Source organism: Dendropsophus ebraccatus, chromosome 4 (assembly GCF_027789765.1).
Source record: "Dendropsophus ebraccatus isolate aDenEbr1 chromosome 4, aDenEbr1.pat, whole genome shotgun sequence".
NCBI lineage: Eukaryota > Metazoa > Chordata > Amphibia > Anura > Hylidae > Dendropsophus > Dendropsophus ebraccatus.
The window spans coordinates 101,287,040-101,309,785 of NC_091457.1; the positions used below are offsets into that span (position 1 = coordinate 101,287,040).

The following is a 22,746-nucleotide window of genomic DNA, read 5'->3' on the forward strand; positions in this document are numbered from 1 at the left end:
CCATTTCCTATATGAGAATGCTGTATTTTTTTAAAGTGGAAGAAGAGAGACCTCCATAATACAGAAAGACATCCAATCCATAGTTTTTAACATCCTATTGAACTGTGGAGTAAACACCCCTGGGTTAAGAAGAGAGGCAAGAATGTAACATCCACTGAACCCATATGTGTATAAGCTAAAGTAATGAAACAGGTGTATTGTAGAAGCACCCCAAAAAGGGATGAGGCGTACTGTCCTGTCACCTTTCTGCATGCGATTAGGGGTGTAACCTGAAGCCAATGGGTTCTCAACTACAATGCTTCGTTTAAGGCTGTGTTCACACAACGTATCTTTTTCGTAAAAGTACGCTGCTTTGTCTTCTATGGAATCCCGGACGGAGAGTATACACATGGTATACGCTCCGGCCGGAATCTCTTGTGACGGCGTAGAAAACTGACATGTCAGCGCACACTATGGAGCGAGCGGCTCCGGACGCACGCTCCATAGTGTGCAGTGGGGAGTTCTGATAAGGACACACACAAATGCCCCCGCATCAGAACTCTGCGGCTGCAAAGATTATTCGGCCGGTACTGCAGTACCGGCCGGGATGATCTTTTCAGAGACTGGCCGTTCCGTGACCTGGCCGGGTCACGGAATGGACGGTCTCTAACGGAGTCTGAACATAGCCTAATACTGTAGTACTGACCTCATACGGGGAAGAAACTATGGGCTCCAGTATAGCTACACCCCTGCATGCCCTCTATCCTGCTCCCCCACCCCATTGTCATCTGCCCCCTTATTACCCAGCACCCCTCCTCTGCCCCCTAATAACCCAGCACCCCTCATCTGCCCCCTAATAACCCAGCACCCCTCCTCTGCCCATACAGCACTATCTAGACTCCTCTGCCCCCTAATAACCCATCACCCCTCCTCTGCCCCCTAATTACCCAGCACCCCTCCTCTGTCCATATAGCACTATCTAGACTCCTCTGCCCCCTAATTACCCAGCACCCCTCCTCTGTCCATATAGCACTATCTAGACTCCTCTGCCCCCTAATTACCCAGCACCCCTCCTCTGTCCATATAGCACTATCTAGACTCCTCTGCCCCCTAATTACCCAGCACCCCTCCTCTGTCCATATAGCACTATCTAGACTCCTCTGCCCCCTAATTACCCAGCACCCCTCCCTCCTCTGTCCATATAGCACTATCTAGACTCCTCTGCCCCCTAATTACCCAGCACCCCTCCTCTGTCCATATAGCACTATCTAGACTCCTCTGCCCCCTAATTACCCAGCACCCCTCCTCTGTCCATCTAGCACTATCTAGACTCCTCAATCCAAACTTCTCTAGCCTGCCCCGCCATCTATTCACCACTCTAGGATCCTCCTACCCTCCATTCTGCTCCGTTAAAAAAGAGAGACAACTTTGCAGCTATTTAGATTCCTGCAGACTCTTGTCAGATTAGGAACAGTCATGTAACAAGACTGCATCTTACGACCAGACCCTGCACTGCTCATAGATAGCGTTTCAAAGGGAAAGATGGCGGCTACAAGGCGGATCTGTTTCCCTATCGCCATGACTACGGACGGAAGCCGGCAGGGTTCTCCACGTTGGTATCCGCCCTCTTCCGCCTTTCTCGCAACCCGATTAGTCAGACATCACGGTCATAATAAGAAACATTCTAAGCTAATGAATGATAGACAAGTGGACAAACCAATCAGCGTCCTGGGAGTTGTGCTGCGCAGCCAATCAGGTGAGTGGTTTGTGATCCGGAGTGCGCTGGATGACGGCGAGGTTCCTCTCAGGGCGGCCGGTTAGCGGTAGAAGAGTGAACAGAGCAGAGTCGTCCCCGGGCTGTATATTACTGACTGTGAGGTAATAGAATATCCATCATGCACAATATTACGTCATAAGGGAATATACACCAGTGGTCAGTGTATATACAGAGGTGGGAGCAGCGAGGTAACAGAATACAGTATCGATTATTATTACATCACAAAGGGATAACCAAAGTGTTCACTCCTGGGCTCTGTGTAATATGAAGGGACAGGACTGTGAGGTAACAGAATATCCATCATCAGTGTTATTACATCACACCCAGATCCAGTATATAATAAGATGGGACAGGACTGTGAGGTAACAGAATATCCATCATCAGTATTATCACACCCTGAGTCTGTATATAATAAAAGGGGACAGGGTTGTGAGGTAACATGATATCTATCATCAGTATTATTACATCACACACTGAGTCTGTATATAATAAGAGGGGACAGGGACTGTGAGGTAACAGAAGATCCATCATCATGATTATCACACCCTGAGGCTGCGTTCACACTACGTATATTTCAGTCAGTATATGTATATTTCAGTCAGTATATTTCAGTCAGTATTGCAACCAAAACCAGGAGTGGATTAAAAACACAGAAAGGATCTGTTCACACAATGGTGAAATTAAGTGGATGGCCGCCATTTAATGGCAAATATTTGCTGTTATTTTAAAACAACAGCTGTTGTATTGAAATAATGGCAGTTATCTACTGTTATATGGCGGCCATCCACTCAATTTCAACATTGTGTGAACAGATCCTTTCTGTGTTTTTAATCCACTCCTGGTTTTGGTTGCAATACTGACTGAAATATACTGACTGAAATATACATATACTGACTGAAATATACGTAGTGTGAACGCAGCCTTAGTCTGTATATAATAAGAGGGGACAGGACTGTGAGGTAACAGAATATTCATCATCAGTACTATCACACTCAGAGTTTGTATATAATAGGAGGGCACAGGCCTGTGAGGTAACATAATATCCATCATTAGTGCTATCACATCATACCATGACCCTGTATATAATAAGGGGGGGGGGGGGGGGGGGGGGGGGGGGGGCAAGGCTGTAAGGTAACATAATATCCATTATCAGAATTATCCCACCCTGAGTCTGTATATAATAAAAGGGGACAGGGGCTGTGAGGTAACATGATACCTAGCGTCTGTATATTATAAGAGGGAATGGGGCTGGGAGGTAGGATAATATCAATCATCAGTATTATTACATTACACCCCGATCCAGTATATATAAGAGGGGACAGGGGCTGTGAGGTAACATATCTATCATTAGTGTTATCACATATCATCCTAGTCTGTATATAATAAGAGGTGACAGAGATGTAAGATTATATCCATGATCAGTATTATCTCATACCTGGGCCTCTGTATGGTGGAAGAGATGAAAACTGTGAGGTAAAATAATGTAGATTATCAGTATTCCTACCTCACACCTGGGTCTGCATATAATAAGAAAGGGCAGGGCTGTGAGGTCAGATTATATAGTTTATCAGTAAGGATGAGCGAAGTTATAGTGCTCTGCTTGGCCAATGGCTTGTCAGCTGGCTGCCAACTGTGTTCCGCTTAACTCCTGGTTCCTGGAACAGCCCCAGCATAAGTTCTAGCACTGTAAATTTGCTCATCCCTATTTATCAGTATTATTACATTATATACATTACACCCCTGCTCTGAATATAAGAGGGGCAGCACTGTCAGGTAACATAATATCTATCATCATTACATCACCCCCTAATCTGTATATAATAGGAGGGATCAGAGCTCTGAGGTAGGAAAGGGGGGTGGGGGGGTCATGAACACATAAGTATAATCTTTATTATTTCCTTACATGTTGCGATGCACAGTCAGTGTGTTTTTTAACATGTTAAAAGTCAATGATCAGCCAGCTGTTGGCTGTATGACTAATTGTTGTCTTTATTACACAGAGCGATATTCTGCAGAATCGGCCTTATGGGCTGAGATAAAAATCCACCATCATTATTACATTGGGGGTGCAGGACTGTCAGGTAATATCCATCAGCAGCTTCTGTTTTCTAATGAATTTGCTTTAATTACAGAGACTTATCTAACATCCACACCAGTGTGTGTAACCATGACGGAGCCGGAGCTGTTACTGGACTCTAACATTCGGTTATGGGTCGTCCTGCCCATCGTCTTTATCACTTTCTTTGTCGGTATGATCCGTCATTATGTCTCCATCCTGCTGCAGAGTGACAAGAAGCTGACACAGGAGCAGGTGTCTGACAGGTAAGGTCGTCTGCTGCTGCTTTGTTTATTGCGCCATTCAACTTTTATGTACACAAAGGAGTTGTCACAGCCCCGCCCCCTTGTACTGACATCACTGACTATAACGGTAATATAATTGCATTGTGACAAGGGATCCACACACCTTATACTACAGCTATTCCATCTATTACTGCTGACAACCAGTCACGTCTGAGAAGTTACACACTATACTGTGGTATGTGGTTACATAGTGTGGGATTTTAATGTTTTAGCATGCTGTATCTTCTATCATAAGGTGTTATCTTTTTATAGAATGTATACCTACTATTGTAGGATGGGATCTATTTATTATATTATACTATACCCACTGTCCTAGGATGAGATGTCATTTTTATAGCGTACACTTTTTTTTTGTCATCATCATATTTTTTTTATTATTATAGCATGCCCTTCCTTTATAGCATTATGAATTGTTACCCCATGCTCTTTCTAATCACAGGGTATTTCTGTTGTGAGACAATCCCTTTAAGAAATCAATAACTTTTTGACATGGGTTATATTGAGAGTAGATATAATATTTGTCGCCCTTACTATGTGTATTGTGTTTTCTCTCACAGCCAGGTGCTGATTCGGAGCAGAATTCTCAGAGAAAATGGCAAATACATTTCTAAGCAGGTATGTGACTGCCATGTGTACCCCTCCCATATTGTTTTAACACTCCTTTCAGCACCATAACAGAGGTAACACATTCTACATTTCACATACTTTTTCAGTGTTATATAAATTTCTTTCTTGTCCTGACAGTGCCCATAACACTATAGGGAGGGATTTCTATGTGGCATGTACAGAAGTTGTAGATTTCTGAGTAAGCCCCATTTGCACACGGATTAGTTCTTTTTAGGTGTTTTTATGTGGCTTTCACCATGTGGGAGGGAGGAGCATGGATCCAGCAGAAGAAATGTATGCCAGCTTGTAGGTGACGTAGATTGTTGAGTGTGGTGCGCAGTCACAGATACACCAGAATTATTAGGAGGCCTGTGACTGTTAGAAGTGTTAAAAGTTAAATGTCAAAACGTATTGATTACAGCAGGTCTCAATCCTGACACCTGCTGTCATCCTGAAATACAGCCAGTGGGGAAATAGCGGCAATATGCTCCACTTCCCAGGTTGCTGAAGATCCAGCTCTTCCACTCCATGGACTATAAAGGGAATTTGTCAGCACCTGGAGCCTCCCGGAGACACTGACAGTGTGCATTAAGTAACAGTTTAGTAGATAGAAGGGTTCCTTTACCTCTCAAGGGAGGGGATGCTGCACAATTTTATATCTTGTACTTGCCGTGCACTCTTGCATGCCTCACCACTCCCTCCTACCCTTTCTCCATGAATATTCTGCACCAGACTTCCTTCTGCACGCTCGTGCCAGCCTCCATGTTTGTGCATGCACTGATTCTGTCAAGGGCCATGTGCAGCATCCAGACAGTTTGCCAATGATATCACAGGCCGCGTGCCTCTTCTCTTCATTGTTCGCACAGGTGCCGTAGACCAGGGCAGCGGCATACGCGCACTAAGTGTCCCGACTGTGGGCATTGGCTTCAGCCCCTCAACGCACGTGTGCCGCTCTACTGTCTACAGCTCCTCTTTGACACTTGATTACAGTGGAACATATGGTATTGTGCATCATCCCTTCCCCCAAGAGCTAAGGCAAAGGTACCCTGCTAACTAGTAAATTGTCACTTAATGATTCCCTTTGATAACTTTTGACATAATGTCTGATGCCCTTTTTTCTGATTGTTTTCACTCTCCAGTCTTTTCTGATGAGAAAGTTCTTCTTTAACAATGCAGAAGATGGATTTTTTAAAAAGACAAAGAGGAAAGTTGTCCCCCCATCCCCAATGACAGGTGAGCATGTCTCTGTGTGATGTGTGGGTGATTGAGGGCCCTACATGATGACATTTAACTGTATGCCATGACATTTATTCCCAATCTCTAATTTTTTGTAGTGTATGAGGTAACACTCTGCGTATAAGGCATTGTTTATGCTTCTCAATAAAAATACAGATCAATATGTAATACTGAACTTGTTTTTTTTTACAATTTCTTATGTTCTTGGTTCTGTATTGGATCAGTATCTGTTCCCTGTTTTGTCCACTCTTCACCTGTATTTGTTCTGCTTCTTGTTTAGATTTAACTATTATTTTGCTGCTTTGCTAATTTTGCAGAAATATGGATGTAAAAAAGGAACAGATGCAAACATGCAAACTATAAAAATGACACATGCCTTTATTTTAACCCAATGACGTCTGTGTGACTCAAATGGGATAAATGCAGATCTGTGGGAACACACAGAGTATGGGAAAATACATATACAAAAAAACTGAAATGAAAATAAAATATTTTATTGTATTCTTCCTGCGTGGGTTTTAAATAAAAAAAAAAAATACACAAGCAATTTGGATATAAAAGTGTGAATAAGGCCTAATACATATGGCAGGGCCTCCTTTTTAGCAGCATGTGTTGTAACAGTCTGTATAGAAAACATGTTGGCTGTCATAGTTTGCTGATGCTTTGTTCTTCCAGTGTACGGATATTAATTTTGTCTTGTTTTATTCAGATCCCACAATGCTGACAGATATGATGAAGGGCAATGTGACCAATGTCTTGCCCATGATCCTCATCGGAGGTTGGATCAATATGACCTTCTCTGGATTTGTGACAAGTGAGTGGTGGTGGTAATGATGGTCTGAGCCCTTGTGCTGGTGATGATGTGAGAGCTCTAGAGCTGATGGTGGTGATTATGAGAACTAGGAGTTTAGAGCTGATAATGACAGAAGCTACAGGGCTGGGGATGAGAACTCCAGGCCTGATAATGGTGAAGGCTTCCTGGCTTTTGATAGCGAGGGGTCCAGGGCTAGTGAATGCTCTCTGGGGTAGTTGTTGGTGGTGGTGATGAGGATGATGGCAATTCCAAGGCTAATGTTGATGATGAAGACCTAAGGGCCGGTGAATTTGGTCATGAGCACTCCAGGGCTAGTGGTAATGCAGGGCTGACACTATGGAGGAGATCAGAGATGGAAGGGCTGTCAAAAGCCAATCCCTTCTGCCACTTCACACTGTCTGTAATGAGCGATCCCTGGCTGAGGCTAGCGGTGATACATTCCTGGCTGGTTGCCGGGACCTGTCACCAGTTCCTGGCTGCAGTTTAAGTCAATCTATCACTGCGCCAATCTGTCACTGCTTTCAAGTGCAGCAACCCCTGACGTGTATATATATATATATATATATATATATATATATATATATATATGTGAAATTAGATGAAAGGAGAAGTCCATCGATTTGAAAAAATTTGCCGGACTTACCACTACTTACCTCTCCCCGTGCATTTGAAGCACAAGGTCACAGGCTCCAGGACCCCAGATGGAAGGTATTTTCCCCGAGTTGCGTTGACAAGGGGAAGATGCCCAAACCGGTTGATGGATTGCATGCTCATCCAATCAGTGACTGCAGCAGTGTCCTACCCCAGTCACTGACTGGCTAAGTTGGCAGTCCATCAACCTGGACATGATGTCAGCTGTGAAGGAGATTCAGGAGCCCAACGGGGGTCCCAGAGCGGCAGTCCAGCACGGCAGCGGCACTTCTCCTTTAAGGGGTTACTATAGTATGATCTTCTTTCGAATGGTGTAATCTCTTTGTTTTCCAGCTAAAGTTCCATTCCCACTAACCTTGCGCTTCAAGCCTATGTTACAACAGGGGATTGAGCTACTCTCACTAGATGCCTCCTGGTAAGAGAACCATAAATGTATGGAGAGATACAATAGAGGGAAACTTAAAGGGAATCTGTCAGCACCTATTTTGGTTCTGAGGTGCTGACAGTGTGATGAAGGTCTGTGTCTCCTAGTGCGGTGTCATACCTTTCTTTTTCAGATTGGTGCTGTAGTTTGTCTTCACAACTGTCAAAGAAGGGGAGTGGTGATGTCTTCATGCCGCACTTTGGCCCGCCTCACCATTACCTCCTCCCAGCTTGTCTTGAATATTTATGGCGCCCGTCCCCCGGCCTCCTGGCGACGTTATCTGTAGCTTCCTGATTCTGTGTACTGCGCGCGTGCGCTCCCGCGGTGTGATTCTTACATGCCCGGAAGTGCGTCGGCGCTGCACTGAGCGAAGCCATTGAGGGCATAGGCTTTGGCCCTCAGACACACTATAGCACATGCGCAAATCAGGCCGCGGGAGCGCGCGCAGTACACAGAACCAGGAAGCTACAGATGAAGTCTCCAGGAGGCCGGGGGACGGGCACCATGAATACTCAAGACAAGATGGGAGGAGGTAATGGTGAGGCGGGCCAAAGTGCGGCACAAAGACATTACCACTCCCCCTCTTTGACAGTTAAGAAGACAAACTACAGCACTGATCTGAAAAAGAAAGGTATGACACCGCTCTAGGAGACACAGACCTTCATCACACTGTCAGCACCTCAGAACCAAAATAGGTGCTGACAGATTCCCTTTGAGCGCTGCGGAATCTGTTGGTGCTATACAATACAATACAATACAATATCATTATTATTATTATTAACAGTAGGTTCATTCTTGTAGTCTGTTACCTGCTGACTCAAACCTTTTGGTGCCCAATCCATTTAGCTGTTTTTCTTTTATTTAGCAAAAGTTTAATTCATTTGTTAAATTGTTGCACTGGTGGGTGTTCCCCAACCCCTCATCTAAGCTCTCCGCCTTCCCACCGGATTTTTCTGCACTGCCTGCACTATTCATATTTATGTATGCAAAATGAAGTAAGGTTTTCCTTGGCCCAAGAGTACTAGATATACCTACCACCCATACTAGACATACTACCCTACGCATAATACAGATATTCTGTAACATCAATGTTTTATGTATCACAACCACCTGATCACAGTTGGAGGTACTGAGTCCCCAAGTTTGAGTACAGTGCTTGGCTATCTCTTCTAGTTCTGTAGCCAGTTAATGGAGTGGCAGTGCATACGCATGACTGCCGCTTTACTCACATGAGTTATGAGTGTTTGAAATGGTTAAATAATAAAATTTGTCGTCTCTATGTGAACCTCTGATGTCTCTGCTTATACATTATTTCTTTGTAGGGTTAGCTCTGCTTCCTGGTACTTTCTCAATGTATTTGGCTTGAGAAGCATCTACTCTTTGATACTGGGACAGGACAATGGTAAGAAGCACTCATCAGTTTCTTTGCAGCCCTGGCTACTCGCTGCTGTTTATTTGTTAAATGCATTTAATACACTATATATCGCAAGTCATACTAAAAATGGCTTGTACATCAAATCATTAAATAAGAGTGTATAAATAATAATTTTATTTATATGGCTCCAGCATGGTACAGTTTTGGAGGCATATGTATAGAGAGAGAGAGAAATCTGACATTAGAGATACACATTTAACCAACAAGTGAAACATGAAGGAGTGGGGGCTCTGCTTGCAAGAGGTTACAAGCTGCATGGAAAGTGTTGAAGACAAAAGGCAGGGGGGCTAACGTGCTTAATTTCTACAGTGGTTCAACCATGTTTTATAACTAGAATAGTACATGTGAAGGTGGGTGAACCATTCACAGATCGATCTCTGTATGTACAGGTTAAAGCGAATGTACCTGAAGACCTACTAAATAAAGATGTTCATACCATTGGATCAGAGTAAGCACTTAGATTATGTCTTTGCCGTCCATTCCTCATAGCGCTACCCCGGTTCCCAAAATCTCCTTCGGGCCGGGGACTGACTTAATTCTGAAGGGGACAGGGAGGAAATATTGTTGCACCAGGGGACGCTGGGTCCACCTTCAGTGCAACAGACTAGACATTTGCATTTATACAAACTGAAGGAGATCTTGGGAATCGGACAGCGATGCAAGGAAGGATTGCTGCCAATCCAATGCTGTGGAAATCTTCATTTAGTTACTCTTCTGGTGCATTAGCTTTAATTGCTAGGAGTGTAGGGGAATAGTAATAGTAGAGGTAAATAAATTGAGGAATCTGATCAGAAGTGTTTTCAGGGCATGTTTACAGGAAACTGGAGTGAGAGGTGCGGAATATGGAAGATGTTAGCCTTAAGTCATTGGCAGAGCCTAGAGCAGGGGTACGGTGGTACACAGAGGTGAGGGAGGAGATGTAGGGAGGTGCAGCACTGTGGAGAGCAAGAGGAGTTTATATTGTATTCTGTGCTGAATGGGCAACCAGCAACGATAAAAATAGGTCCAGGTCTTATAAAGCGATCAAAGATTTCTTGTTCGGTCGTTAATCATTAACTGCATTTCAACCGAACGTTTATCATTTAGATTCGAACGATTTAACGATAATCTGAACGATAATCGTCCGGTGGAATAGGGCCCTTAGAAAAGAGAAGGCTGATTGGTAACAGAATTACAATAGTCAATATAGTACTAAATCAAATGAACAACAAGTGCTTCAGCTGATTCAAGAGTGAGAAAGGGATGGATTCTAGAGATGTTTTTAGATGCAGGTAACGAGTGTGAAAGACAAAAACAGACATAATGCCAAGATAGTGGGCTTGGTATCTATGGGTTATGGTAGTAGTACAGATAGAAATGTCAGGTGTAGGTTCGTAAGTAGATGGAGGGAATACAAGAAATTTAGTTTTAGTAAGATTTAGTCTTAGATACAGGGAGAACATCAGCATAGAGATGGTATTGACAGACAAATTGTAGATTGAAAAAAGGAGAGGGCCGAGGACTGATTCCTAAGGAACCCCGACAGTAAAGAGAGTGGTCAGAAGTACGAAGAGATTTTAAATCTTCAGTGTATTATTGTAATCGGTAGCAGGGAATTTCATAGCTGCAATGCATTCTCAGCTGTACCTTGTTCTCGCTTTGTCTAAACAGGTACCTGATGCTGGACACAGAGCATCATATATAGTAGTGGGCAAACACTCGCTTATATTTTGAAAAATAGATTTAAATGATAGCTACACTTTAAACGGTTTCAGGCCCATAGACCCCAGTGTTTTAAACCAAAGCTGCACCTTTTATGCGTACGGACATTCTCCTTCCTGGCAGAGATTTTCTCTAGTGGACACGGGTGGAAGGAAATACACTTGGTCTGCCAGTATCAGTAATGTGGGATATTAGGAGGGGGCACCAGAGGTGTGAACCTCAGCATAAGTATCTCTCCACTTCTTCAGTATATACCTGAGCTCAGGAGAAGTAATGTGTGTTTCATATTCCAGCCGCAGACCAGTCACGTGTCATGCAGGAGCAAATGACTGGAGCTGCAATGGCTATGCCGGCCGACACCAACAAGGCTTTTAAGGTGAGTGAGCAAATGATTGCTGTCATATACAAATTTGTATGTCCATTGCCCTGAGAATGGAAAGCTGAAGATAAGCCACAGTTATGAACAAGCATAGCATAACAACACTATGCCCGATTCCTTCCCCCTTGTGTAACGTGCTTTTACTTATTATCTGAATTGTACTTTGTATACATGCTTCTCTCTGTCTCTCTGTTATCAGACAGAGTGGGAAGCCCTGGAGCTCACTGACCACCAGTGGGCACTAGATGACCTGGAGGAAGAATTGATGGGGACAGACCTGAACTTTGAGGGGATGTTCAAGAGAGAGCTGCAGACTGCCATGTTCTGAGCAAGCTGATGTTGATTGGTTTACCTCTGAGCATTGACTCCAGGATTCCCAGCAGGAGAGAATGGTGGTTGTAGGCTCTGTGTCTTCATTTTATCCTCAGTGCGCTGCCTAACAGGTTACACACAGACCTCTGCCTGACGTTGCCCTTAGACTCAGACACCTTTGTTCATTGTCCTCCTAGCTGCTGGCCTGGTTAGCCCCCCTGCTCTGTCCTGTATGTCGGCTATTCCTAATGTCATTACTGTTCACATACTACAGTGGGAGGCCACAGGCCCCAGAGCATGTTAATCGTTTATCCAATGTGTAGCCCTGCTCCTCAGTGTAGTGTCACCCATTAGGATAAATAACTTGGAGAAGAAATCTGCTAATACTCCCATCACTGCTGGTTAGTTATTAGGTCATGGTTTCTCATGGATTAGGTGACATCACTATGGTGGCAGCAAAGGGGGACTTCCTCCCTCTGAAGTCTTGGGGACTATTCCTGGTGGTTGCCACCCTATGTTTTTTTTTTGTTACATTATTTATCTTTAACCTTATTAAATGGTTTATAGCTATCTTTTGTCTGCATTGGGTTTGGCTGTATCATGTGATATAACGTTTTAGCTTGACCAAGAATGGAACCTCTGCATGAGGTTCCGTTGTATGTATGTTTACCTGTACCTTTTACTTTTGATAAAAGCCAGGAAAAGAGCACAATTGAGCCTGGAATCTGGAGGCATGTCCTACATGGTTACAACAGGTTGAACTGCCATTCCAGCTGTCAGATAGGAGCTTGAGTGGATTTCATCTACAATGCACAATTTGCAAAAAGAAAAAGATGTTGCATGTGCTGGTCAGTCAAACTGCTGAGGCAACAGTATGATGCCTAGAGAGTTCTGTGCTTGAGTCCTATTATCTATAAAGGGCTTATGTATGACCTGTATTGCCCAGTGCGTGCAGCGTCTGTCCACACCAAACTTTGCACATTTCTGGATTTGTGCTTTAAAAATATGATTTAAAACTATATATTTTTTAAATACATATAATAGTCACACATTGCTTATTAATATAAGATAATATAATCCTTTAACCCCCTTCAGGACCGAGCTAATTTTCGCTTTAGTTGTTTTACTTCCTCGTTTTTAAAAGGCCATAGCATTTGCATTTTTTTTCACCTACAGAACCACATGAGCCCTTATTTTTTGCACCACTAATTGTACTTTGCAATGACAGACTTACTTTTTCCATAAAATATGCTGTGAAAAAATTATGGAAAAAATTAGTGAAAAAATTATTAATGGAAAGTTAGACAATTTTCTAATGTACATTAATTACGGGAAATGCTCATATACTGCTATTTTTCTTAATTTAGTGGATCATGGAGTGTTAGAATTCTCTCAGAAACAGTGACGTCACAACGAATGGTGTAATTCCTATGGAATGCCCAGCAGGGGCGCACAATATATATAGAAGTCAATGAGTACCATTGACTTCTATATATAGTTCGCCCCTGCTGGACACTCTATTGAATCATTTGATGTGTGTATGAAAATGTAATGTTCAGTACGTTTTGATTGAATACATTTGTGGAATACTTTGGGGAGCAAGTGTCCTTGCTCCCCAAAGTATCCCATAAATGTATTCAATGAATACATTTGCAGGGCACCGAGCAGGGAGGGAGAGAAGTGCCATCTACCTCCCCCGTCCCTCCCTGCTCGGTGCTGGGCACATATACACAGTACTACTCCCCCATTATCTGCAGATAATGGGGAAGTAGTACCTGTGCTATCCCCATCACATCGCCACCGCTCACACAAGAGCTTCTCTTCATGCCCCCTCCGCCGCTCACCCTCCTCCCCCCGGATTCAAACGAACTATCCCGCCGCTGACTCCCCGCCGCTCCTCACACTATCACGCCCGCCGCTCTCTGCTCCTACATTCCGGATCCCGGTCCGCCCTGTATGCCGGCCGCGTCAGCCCTCCCCCACCCCGCAGGGAGCATGGCGCTCCTGGTGTCCCTGTGCTCCCTGCGGGGTGGGGGAGGGCTGACGCGGCCGGCATGCAGGGTGGACTGGGAGCCGGAATGTAGGAGCAGAGAGCGGCGGCAAGATAGTGTGAGGAGCGGCGGGATAGTGTGAGGTGCGGCAGGGAGTCAGCGGCGCGATAATTCGTTTGAAGCCGGGAGGAGGGGGGGAGCGGCGGAGGGAGCATGAAGAGCAGCCCTTATGTGAGCGGTGGCGGCGATGTGATGGGGATAGCACAGGTACTACTCCCCCATTATCTGCAGATAATGGGGGAGTAGTACTGTGTATATGTGCCCAGCACCGAGCAGGGAGGGAGGGGGAAGGTAGATGGCACTTCTCTCCCTCCCTGCTCGGTGCCCTGCAAATGTATTCATTGAATACATTTATGGGATACTTTGGGGAGCAAGGACACTTGCTCCCCAAAGTATTCCATAAATGTATTCTGTCAAAACGTACAGTACATAACATTTTCACACACATATCAAATGATTTAATGGAGTGTCCAGCAGGGGCGCACTATATATAGAAGTCAATGGTACTCATTGACTTCTATATATAGTGCGCCCCCTCCTGGACACTCCATAGGAATTACACCATTCGTCGTGACGTCACTGTTTCTGAGAGAATTCTAACACTCCATGATCCACTAAATTAAGGGAAATAGCAGTATATGAGCATTTCCCATAATTAATGTACATTAGAAAATTGTCTAACTTTCCATTAGTAATAACATAACAAAAATTTTGGCCGGACTTCTCCTCTCCTTTTTTTTTATTTGGAGTGAAGGGAGATGCTTTATGGTAAAACTGACATTATCTGTGTTCCTCAAGTCGGTACAACTTGTATAACTTTTATTTTATTTGATGGCTTTTAAAAAACTAAAAACTAAATGTTCCTTAAAATTGCTCTATTACCATTCTTATAATTTAAATTTTTGGTAATTTTTCGGGCTGTGTGAGGTGTCATTTTTGGACCATGATCTGTACTTTCTATCGGTTGCTTGTTTGTAATAAAAAGGGATCAAAAAGTCACATATACGCAATTTTTCTGGATTTGATGTGACTAAAAATGTGCAATTTTACACTTTTGAATTTTTTTGCACTTATACCATATACTGTACAAGATCAGGAATGCCATATTCTAATTGTTCAGGTGCGCACGCACGCAGCGATGCCAAATATATTTGCTGATTTATTTTTATTTATAAAATGGGAAAAGGGGGGGTGGTGTTAAATTTTGCTCTGGGCTGCTGGAGCCCAGATCTATAGATTACAGAGTCTGGATCAGCATCATTTCAACGCTGAGGCCCAGCCTGGCTTGAACGGATTGCACCTGCGTGATGGAATCGCAGGGGGGCAATTCGTCTACGAGACCACCAATGATGGTGGGAAATAGCGATTTAAAGGCAGCTGTCTTCTTTGACAGCTGTGTCTAAATGGCTAATTGGCTGGCAACGTGATCAGCCCATGCCCGCTAACCGCCGCGGTCCCCAGCTTCTGGTAGCAGCCGGGGGCGCAGCAGACCCTGACCCCTCTCTGACCCCCCCCCCCTTCACCTGACCCAGGATGTACAGTTACGTCCTGGGTCGTGAAGAGGTTAATGGTCACACCGTAGAGAAAATTCAGTGTGCTACAGCAGCATAGATAATTCAAAAACAACATCTCCAAGGTAAAGGCATTATAGTGACAGTAGGTACAGAGAAATAAAGGTAAAAAGATACCTGATACAGGTAGAAAGGATATCACAAGCTTAAAGAAAAAATGTTAGTTTTCTGTATGGAATGATCTCTGCTTAAGTCAGTGTACATTGTGCAGCGTTCCTTCTCGCACTTTGGGTGAAGCAGTCAGCCACTGACAGTACTACCCAGTGCTATAACAGTCTCGTGCATAGGATGGGAGTTATTCTCCACCATGGCGCTCACCATGCACAATATCCTTCTGTCACCCACCATCTGCATTCGGGGGTTCCCCAGGAAAGAGCTGGCCCTTCTAATCAGCTTGTCGAGTCTGTTCCTATTCCTGGTTGAATTGCTACTCCCCCAGCAGGCGACTCTGAAGAAGATGGCTGATGCCACTACTGAGTTGAAAAGGCCCTAAGACATGCCTCCTGGACTCCAAAGGCTCTCAGCCTCCTGAGCAGGTAAAGCCTGCTGTGGTCCTTTCTGTACAGCGCATCCATGTGATCAGCCCAGTCCAGCTTATTATTGAGGAGCACACCCAGATACTTGTTAAGTGTTGACTGTCTCAGTGTCCGTCCCTGGGATGTCCACTGGTTTTGAAGGAAATCTGTACTTGCGGAAGTCCACCACTGTCTCCTTGGTCTTCCAAGCAGTGATCCTAAGGTGGTTCCGCTGGAACCAAACCACAAAGTCCCTGTTCACTTTTCTCTACTCCCTGTTGTCTTCATCTGTGATGATTCCTACTATCACAGAGTCATCAGAATACTTCTGTGGGAATCAGCTAGATGAGCTGCTTCTAAAGTCTGCAGTGTACAGTATGAAGAGGAAAGGAGAAAGAACTGTACCCAAAGATGTCCCGGTATTGCAGATCAGTGTCTGACACTCAGTCCCAGGCTCTCGCATACTGAGGTTGATTGGTGAGGTAGTTCAGGATCCAGTTGGAGAAATGGAGCTCCACTCCAACAAGGGCCAGCTTGTCTCTCAATAGCCCCGGCTGTATGGTGTTAAAAGCACTGGAGAAATTGAAAAACATTATTCTCACGGGGAGATTTATCAAACTGGTGTAAAGTAGAATAGTCTTAGTTGCCCCTAGCAACCAATCAGATTCCACCTTTTGTTTTTCAAAGAATCTGTGAGGAATGAAAGGTGGAATCTGATTCGTTGCTAGGAGCAACTAAGACAATTTTGCTTTACACCAGTTTTATGAATCTCCCCCACAGTGTTCCCTGGTTTTCTCCAGATGAGAAAGCGCTCTGTGTAGAAGGTGGATGGCATCATCCACCTCAATGCCTGTCCGATAAGCAAACTGAAGATGGTCCATAGCCAAGCTCACTAGAGGGTTGAGATATGTGAGAACCAATCTCTCCAAGAGCTTTGTCATATGGGAGGTCAATGCAACAGGTGCACCAGGTCCATTGGATGAGGGGTCTTTGGAATTGGTACCACACAAGATGATTTCCAACTCTATGTATACCGCCTATGTAAACAAAAAAAATGTCCTAGGGCCACATCAAAAATTTAGAACTTTGGCAGTCTGGGTTCAAAACTTCACCAATCATTGGAAAAGTTCTTCTTGCCCTTTCTGAGGGTACAAGAGATGGGCCCCTTTTTGTCTATTGAAGTCTGTCTCCTATCGCGCTAAAAGCAAGAACTAGCACCTAGCCTAGTGCAAACTTCTTCCTGCTTACTCTTAGGCTACGTTCACACAGAGCAAAAGGGGCGGATTACGCAAGGAAATATTTCCGCCTGAAATCAACTGACGCTGAATTCCGAGCAGAATGTAAGCAGAATCCCTGCGTATTCCGCTAAGAAAGTGTTCAGCTCGTAATCAGCTCCTGACAAATTCAGCGCGGAATACTCGAGGAATCCGTGCTGAATCCGCATGCATTCAGCGCTGAAATTCAGCGAGTATTTGGCGAGTAAACTAGACTATACCAGAATATATACTAGAATCCTCCCCCCCCTTTTTTCCCCATTTCCGCGCTGATTCAGCGCGTAATTTCCGCTTGTATTCCGCGCTGAAACTGAAAATCAGAGCCCCATTGGTTTGTATAGGCTTCCGCTAGCGAAAGAATGAACATGTTCATTCTTCTGGCGGAAAGCGGATTAGTTCAGTGCGGAAATTCCACTGTGTGAACTGCAGAGCAGAATTTCCATTCAACACAATGAAAATTAGCTCTGCACCTATTTTAACGGCTGAAATTTCAGCGCTGATTCAGCGCAGAAATTCAGCTGCTTTTGCTCTGTGTGAACGAGCCCTTACATGTTTTTTGGTGGATATATGCACCTATATATGACCCAACATATAGAGGTCCCACTGCAAACTGTATACACCAAACCAAAAAACGGGGGGAACACCCACCAAAAAATTGCAGGACCAAATATTAAGAATGATATATTATTGTTCTTTTATTAGGATATATATAGAAAAACTTGTTTACAGAAACACTTTAAAAATACACAGTGTAGGAGCTGACACGTAATCCAGATCCCCAGAAGATTGGTGGTAATGAATCAGGGTACAAAATATCCGACAATACAAAATGGAAATAAAATGTGTATTGATACTGATTCACAGACGCAGTACTGGGCATTGGGCATATACTATACTATTATTATGCACAATAGTGTATACAGCATATACAGATCAAATACCATAGATATACATAGCCCATAAATCTTGCCCTTAGTGCAGAGACCACCATACAAGTCACCCGACGCTGTGTATTTTTAAAGTGTTTCAGTTTTTCTATATATATCCTAATAAAAGAACAATAATATATATTTCTTAATATTTGGTCCTGCAATTTTTGGAGGGTGTTTCCCCCCCCCCCCCCCCCCCCGTTTTTTGTTTGATGTTTTTTGGTGGGCTAAAGATTCAGACGCCAGCCAATTAAAACTTTTTACATGCTTCTAGGATGTGTCAAAAGTGTTTTTTATTTTAATGACAGCACCCATTGAATATATGATAATATATCTGCATATTTAGAGACTGCTGAACTAATAACCCAAATCTGATTGACAGTGGAGTTCAGTATAGCTACTGTAGTTCGCAGCAGCTTTGTTTTTATTACAGCAAAATAAGGGGTGCAGGGTGATTAACTCACACTAAAATCTAATCATCTTATCTATGAAGTGAAAAGGTGATACCTGTTTTGGGTGCAAGGAAGTGGCCTCTTGAAGGAGATCACTGTTATTCCTGGCATCCTCTGTGGTTACTTTCACTTTTACTAATACTTTCTTGCTTCCTCCATATGCAAAAATTAAACAAAGTCCTGAATGCAGTCAGCTTGTGCATGTATATATGTATATGGAAAGAAAAAAACAAAGAATTTTGTAATGATGCTCAACTTAAAGTGTCACTGTCGTGAAATTTTTTTTTGCAGAAATCAATAGTCCAGGCGATTTTAAGAAACTTTGTAATTGGGTTTATTATCCGAAAAATGCATTTTTATCATGAAAAAGCAGTTTGAAGCTCTCCCCCCTGTCTTCATTGTTCTCCTATGGAGAGAGCTAAAGAAAAGACCAAAACAGGACAACAAAGAGTTAATCTACAAATCCCTCACCCGTTATCTGTTCTGACCATCACCAGTGACCTGTCTGAGCTGGGATTACAGCTGTCACCCAGCTCCGTGCCTGTAATCCTCTGTTATCTGCTTTCTGCTGCCGGCTAACTCCCTCCTTCCTCCTCCCCCCTCCCCTCTCCCTAGAACAGACAGGGGACGTCTCCTGCAACAAGTCACAATTTTCAGATTTTTCAGAGTGGATGAAAAAGAGGAAGGAGGGGGGGATCTGGGAAAAGGCTTTTTACATGCAGATAATGGCAGATTTGGCTAATAAACCCAATTACAAAGTTTCTTAAAATCGCCTGGACTATTGATTTCTGCAAAAAAAAAAAAAAATACGACAGTGACTCTTTAACCTCTTAAGGACATAGGACGTACCGGTACGTCCTATGTCCTCATTAGCACTTCAAAGCGGGGCCGCGCGGCGGCCCCGCTTTGAAGTGCCGCGATCCCGGGTGCCGCGTGTAGCCCGGGACCGCCGCTATTAGCGGGCACGGTCCGATCGCCGTGCCCGCTAATTAGCTAATCGGAGGCAGCTGTCAAAGTTGACAGCTGCCTCCGATTACCGGAGGCAACGTTTCCCTGGTGTCTAGTGGGGGAGATCGCTCCTCCGGGACCTTGTCCCGGAGGAGCGATCTCCGTTACTGATGCCGGCCGGGGACGCGTCCAAGATGGCGCCGTCCTCGGCTCGGCACTCGTTTGTTTCCGGCTGCAGCAGCCGAAAGCAAACGAGTGCCGATCTCATGGATCTCTGCAGCATATCTATGCTGCAGAGATCTCTATGAGAGATCACAGTGTATATACTAGAAGTCCCCTAGGGGGGCTTCTAGTATATGTGTAAAAAAAAAAAAAAAACGTGTTGTTAATAGTAAAAATCCCCCTCCCCTAATAAAAGTCTGAATCACCCCCCTTTTCCCAGGTTTTAAATAAAAGTAAACAAATAAATAAATAAACATGTTTGGTATCGCCGCGTGCGTAATCGCCCGAACTATTAATTAATCACATTCCTGATCTCGTACGGTAAACGGCGTCAGCGCAAAAAAAATCCCAAAGTGCAAAATTGCGCATTTTTGGTCGCATCAAATCCAGAAAAAATGTAATAAAAAGCGATCAAAAAGTCGTATATGCGCAATCAAGGTACCGATAGAAAGATCACATCATGGCGCAAAAAATGACACCTCGCACAGCCCCATAGACCAAAGGATAAAAGCGCTATAAGCCTGGGAATGGAGCGATTTTAAGGAATGTATATTGGTTAACAACGGTTTGAATTTTTTACAGGCCATCAGATACAATATAAGTTATACATGTTATATATCGTTTTAAATCGTAACGACTTGAGGAACATGCATAACAAGTCAGTTTTACCCCAGGGCGAATGGCGTAAAAACACATTTCCCCCAAATAAAAGAAATGCGTTTTTTTTTTCAATTTCACCACACTTTGAATTTTTTTCTGGTTTCGCAGTGTACTTTATGCAAAAATTCAGCCTGTAATTGCAAAGTACAATTAGTGACGCAAGAAATAAGGGGTCATGTGGGTTTCTAGGTGGAAAAATGCAAGTGCTATGACCTTTTAAACACAAGGAGGAAAAAACCGAAAACGTAAAAACGAAAATGGGCCATGTCCTTAAAGGGTTAAAGGGGTTGTCCAGCGCTACAAAAACATGGCCACTTTTACCCCTACTGTTGTCTCCAGTTCAGGTGCGGTTTGCAATTAAGCTCCATTTAATTCAATGGAACTGAGTTTACAAAACTCCACCCAAACTGGAGACAACAGTAGGGGGAAAGTGGCCATGTTTTTGTAGTGTTGGATAACCCCTTTAAGTCCAAATTCCTTTAGGATTCAATGACGTGTGAAAATGGGGGGGGGGGGGGGGGGGGGGGGGGGGGAGTAAAGTGGTGCCTGTCTGAAACTAAACATTTTTTTCTTAGCCCATTAGAAGTGACCTTAGCTCTGCTGATCCTTTTTGTCTCTACCTAAGGGCATTTTCATGGATTAATAAAACATTGGAGTTTAATTCTGAGTGAGTGCCGCTTTGATTACTTCTATTTTTACATAATACAACATATAACTCCCGATCATAACAGAAGAAGTAATATATGTACACAGTGACTCCAGCAGCATAATAGTGAGCACAGCTCTGAACTTTAATACAGGATATAAATCAGGATCAGAACAGGATAAGTAATATATGTACACAATGAGTCCTCCAGCAGAATGATGAGTTCAGCAATGAACTATAATACAAGATATAACTCAGAATCAGTACTGGATAAGTAATGTACACAATAAATCCACCAAAAGAATCTTGAGAGCAGCTGTGGAAGTATTACAGAATGTAACTCAGGTTCAGAACAGGAAAAGTAATGTACACAGTAAAGGCCCTATTACACACACAGATTTATCTGACATCATTAGATTTATCTGACATCATTAAAGCCAAAGCCAGGTGATTGGGATCTCTCCTCTTTTCACATTCTTTTCTGGCTTTGGCTTCAAATAAACCTGTATGTGTCATAGGGCCTTAAAGGGGAACTTCACATAATAAAAATTTGGTTTAAGTACATTAAAAGTTATATAGATGTGTCTATACAATGTATTACCATATTCGTACCGTTCTGCCACACTGGTAGCTAAAAGAAATCCAGGAAGTGAAGAAAACTGGCCTCTGTGCCAATCTACATTGTCTCCTGCTCCTTCTGCTCTCCCATTTTAGGAGACAAATATTCCATGCCTCTTGTCTCACATTGTGTGTGTTTGCTGAGCACAGGCTGATGATGCAGACAGGGGGCAGGGCGTGATGTCACAGGGGGCTTGGCTGGATCCCCCAATCCCCTGAGTGATTCACCATCTCTGACCAGCCAGAAGCAGCTGCTGCAACTTAACTGATTGTGCAAAACTCTGCACTGAAATTATTGTTGTTGGAGTGTCATTGCAGTACTGCAGCGTATTCGCAAAAATGATTCAGTAACCCAATTAAGTGATGCTAAATGGCACCGAGGATCAGAGCCGGCACTGCCAATCCCATAAAAAACAAGGCATAAACAGTACATCCCATGTAAGGTAATATCGGATAAAGTCCTTATTGTGGGGCTCAACTTCAAAGATAAAAGATGCTTGATCATAATATGTGCGTGGAGATGAAAAGAATTTTTTTTTTTAAAGTTATTTACTTTATTCCAGTATCAGCATTACAGGTAGAGAATACAGCGTGCTGTGTGGCATTACAGGTAGAGAATACAGTGTGCTGTGTGGTGTTACAGGTAGAGAATACAGTGTGCTGTGTGGTGTTACAGGTAGTAACTGTGTGCTGTGTGGTGTTACAGGTAGAGAATACAGCGTGCTGTGTGGTGTTACAGGTAGAGAATACAGTGTGCTGTGTGGTGTTACAGGTAGAGAATACAGTGTGCTGTGTGGTGTTACAGGTAGAGAAAACAGTGTGCTGTGTGGTGTTACAGGTAGAGAATACAGCGTGCTGTGTGGTGTTACAGGTAGAGAAAACAGTGTGCTGTGTGGTGTTACAGGTAGAGAATACAGCGTGCTGTGTGGTGTTACAGGTAGAGAATACAGCGTGCTGTGTGGTGTTACAGGTAGAGAATACAGCACTGTGTAGTGTTACAGGTAGAGAATACAGCGTGCTGTGTGGTGTTACAGGTAGAGAATACAGTGTGCTGTGTGGTGTTACAGGTAGAGAATACAGTGTGCTGTGTGGTGTTACAGGTAGAGAATACAGCGTGCTGTGTGGCGTTACAGGCAGAGAATACAGCGTGCTGTGTGGTGTTACAGGTAGAGAATACAGCGTGCT

The 22,746-nt window shown here is 43.7% G+C and overlaps 1 protein-coding gene across 1 annotated transcript; it reads left to right on the plus strand.

Moving 5' to 3' along the window:
- The first annotated feature begins 1,731 nt into the window (after positions 1-1,731).
- On the plus strand, positions 1,732-12,246 carry EMC3 (ER membrane protein complex subunit 3). Its single transcript, XM_069966488.1, has 9 exons — positions 1,732-1,857; positions 3,889-4,078; positions 4,675-4,732; positions 5,863-5,956; positions 6,669-6,773; positions 7,758-7,839; positions 9,171-9,250; positions 11,278-11,360; positions 11,563-12,246. Exons 2-9 carry the CDS (start codon positions 3,924-3,926, stop codon positions 11,689-11,691), a joined length of 786 nt encoding a protein of 261 aa, XP_069822589.1. The 5' UTR covers positions 1,732-1,857; positions 3,889-3,923; the 3' UTR covers positions 11,692-12,246.
- Positions 12,247-22,746: the final 10,500 nt, after the last annotated feature.

Coding starts and splice junctions, on each gene's coding strand:
- EMC3 (XM_069966488.1), top strand. CDS start 3,924: ATGACGGAGCCGGAGCTGTTACTGGACTCTAACATTCGGTTATGGGTC. Junction 4,733..5,862: donor GCAAATACATTTCTAAGCAG/GTATGTGACTGC, acceptor TTCACTCTCCAG/TCTTTTCTGATGAGAAAGTT. Junction 11,361..11,562: donor ACACCAACAAGGCTTTTAAG/GTGAGTGAGCAA, acceptor CTCTGTTATCAG/ACAGAGTGGGAAGCCCTGGA.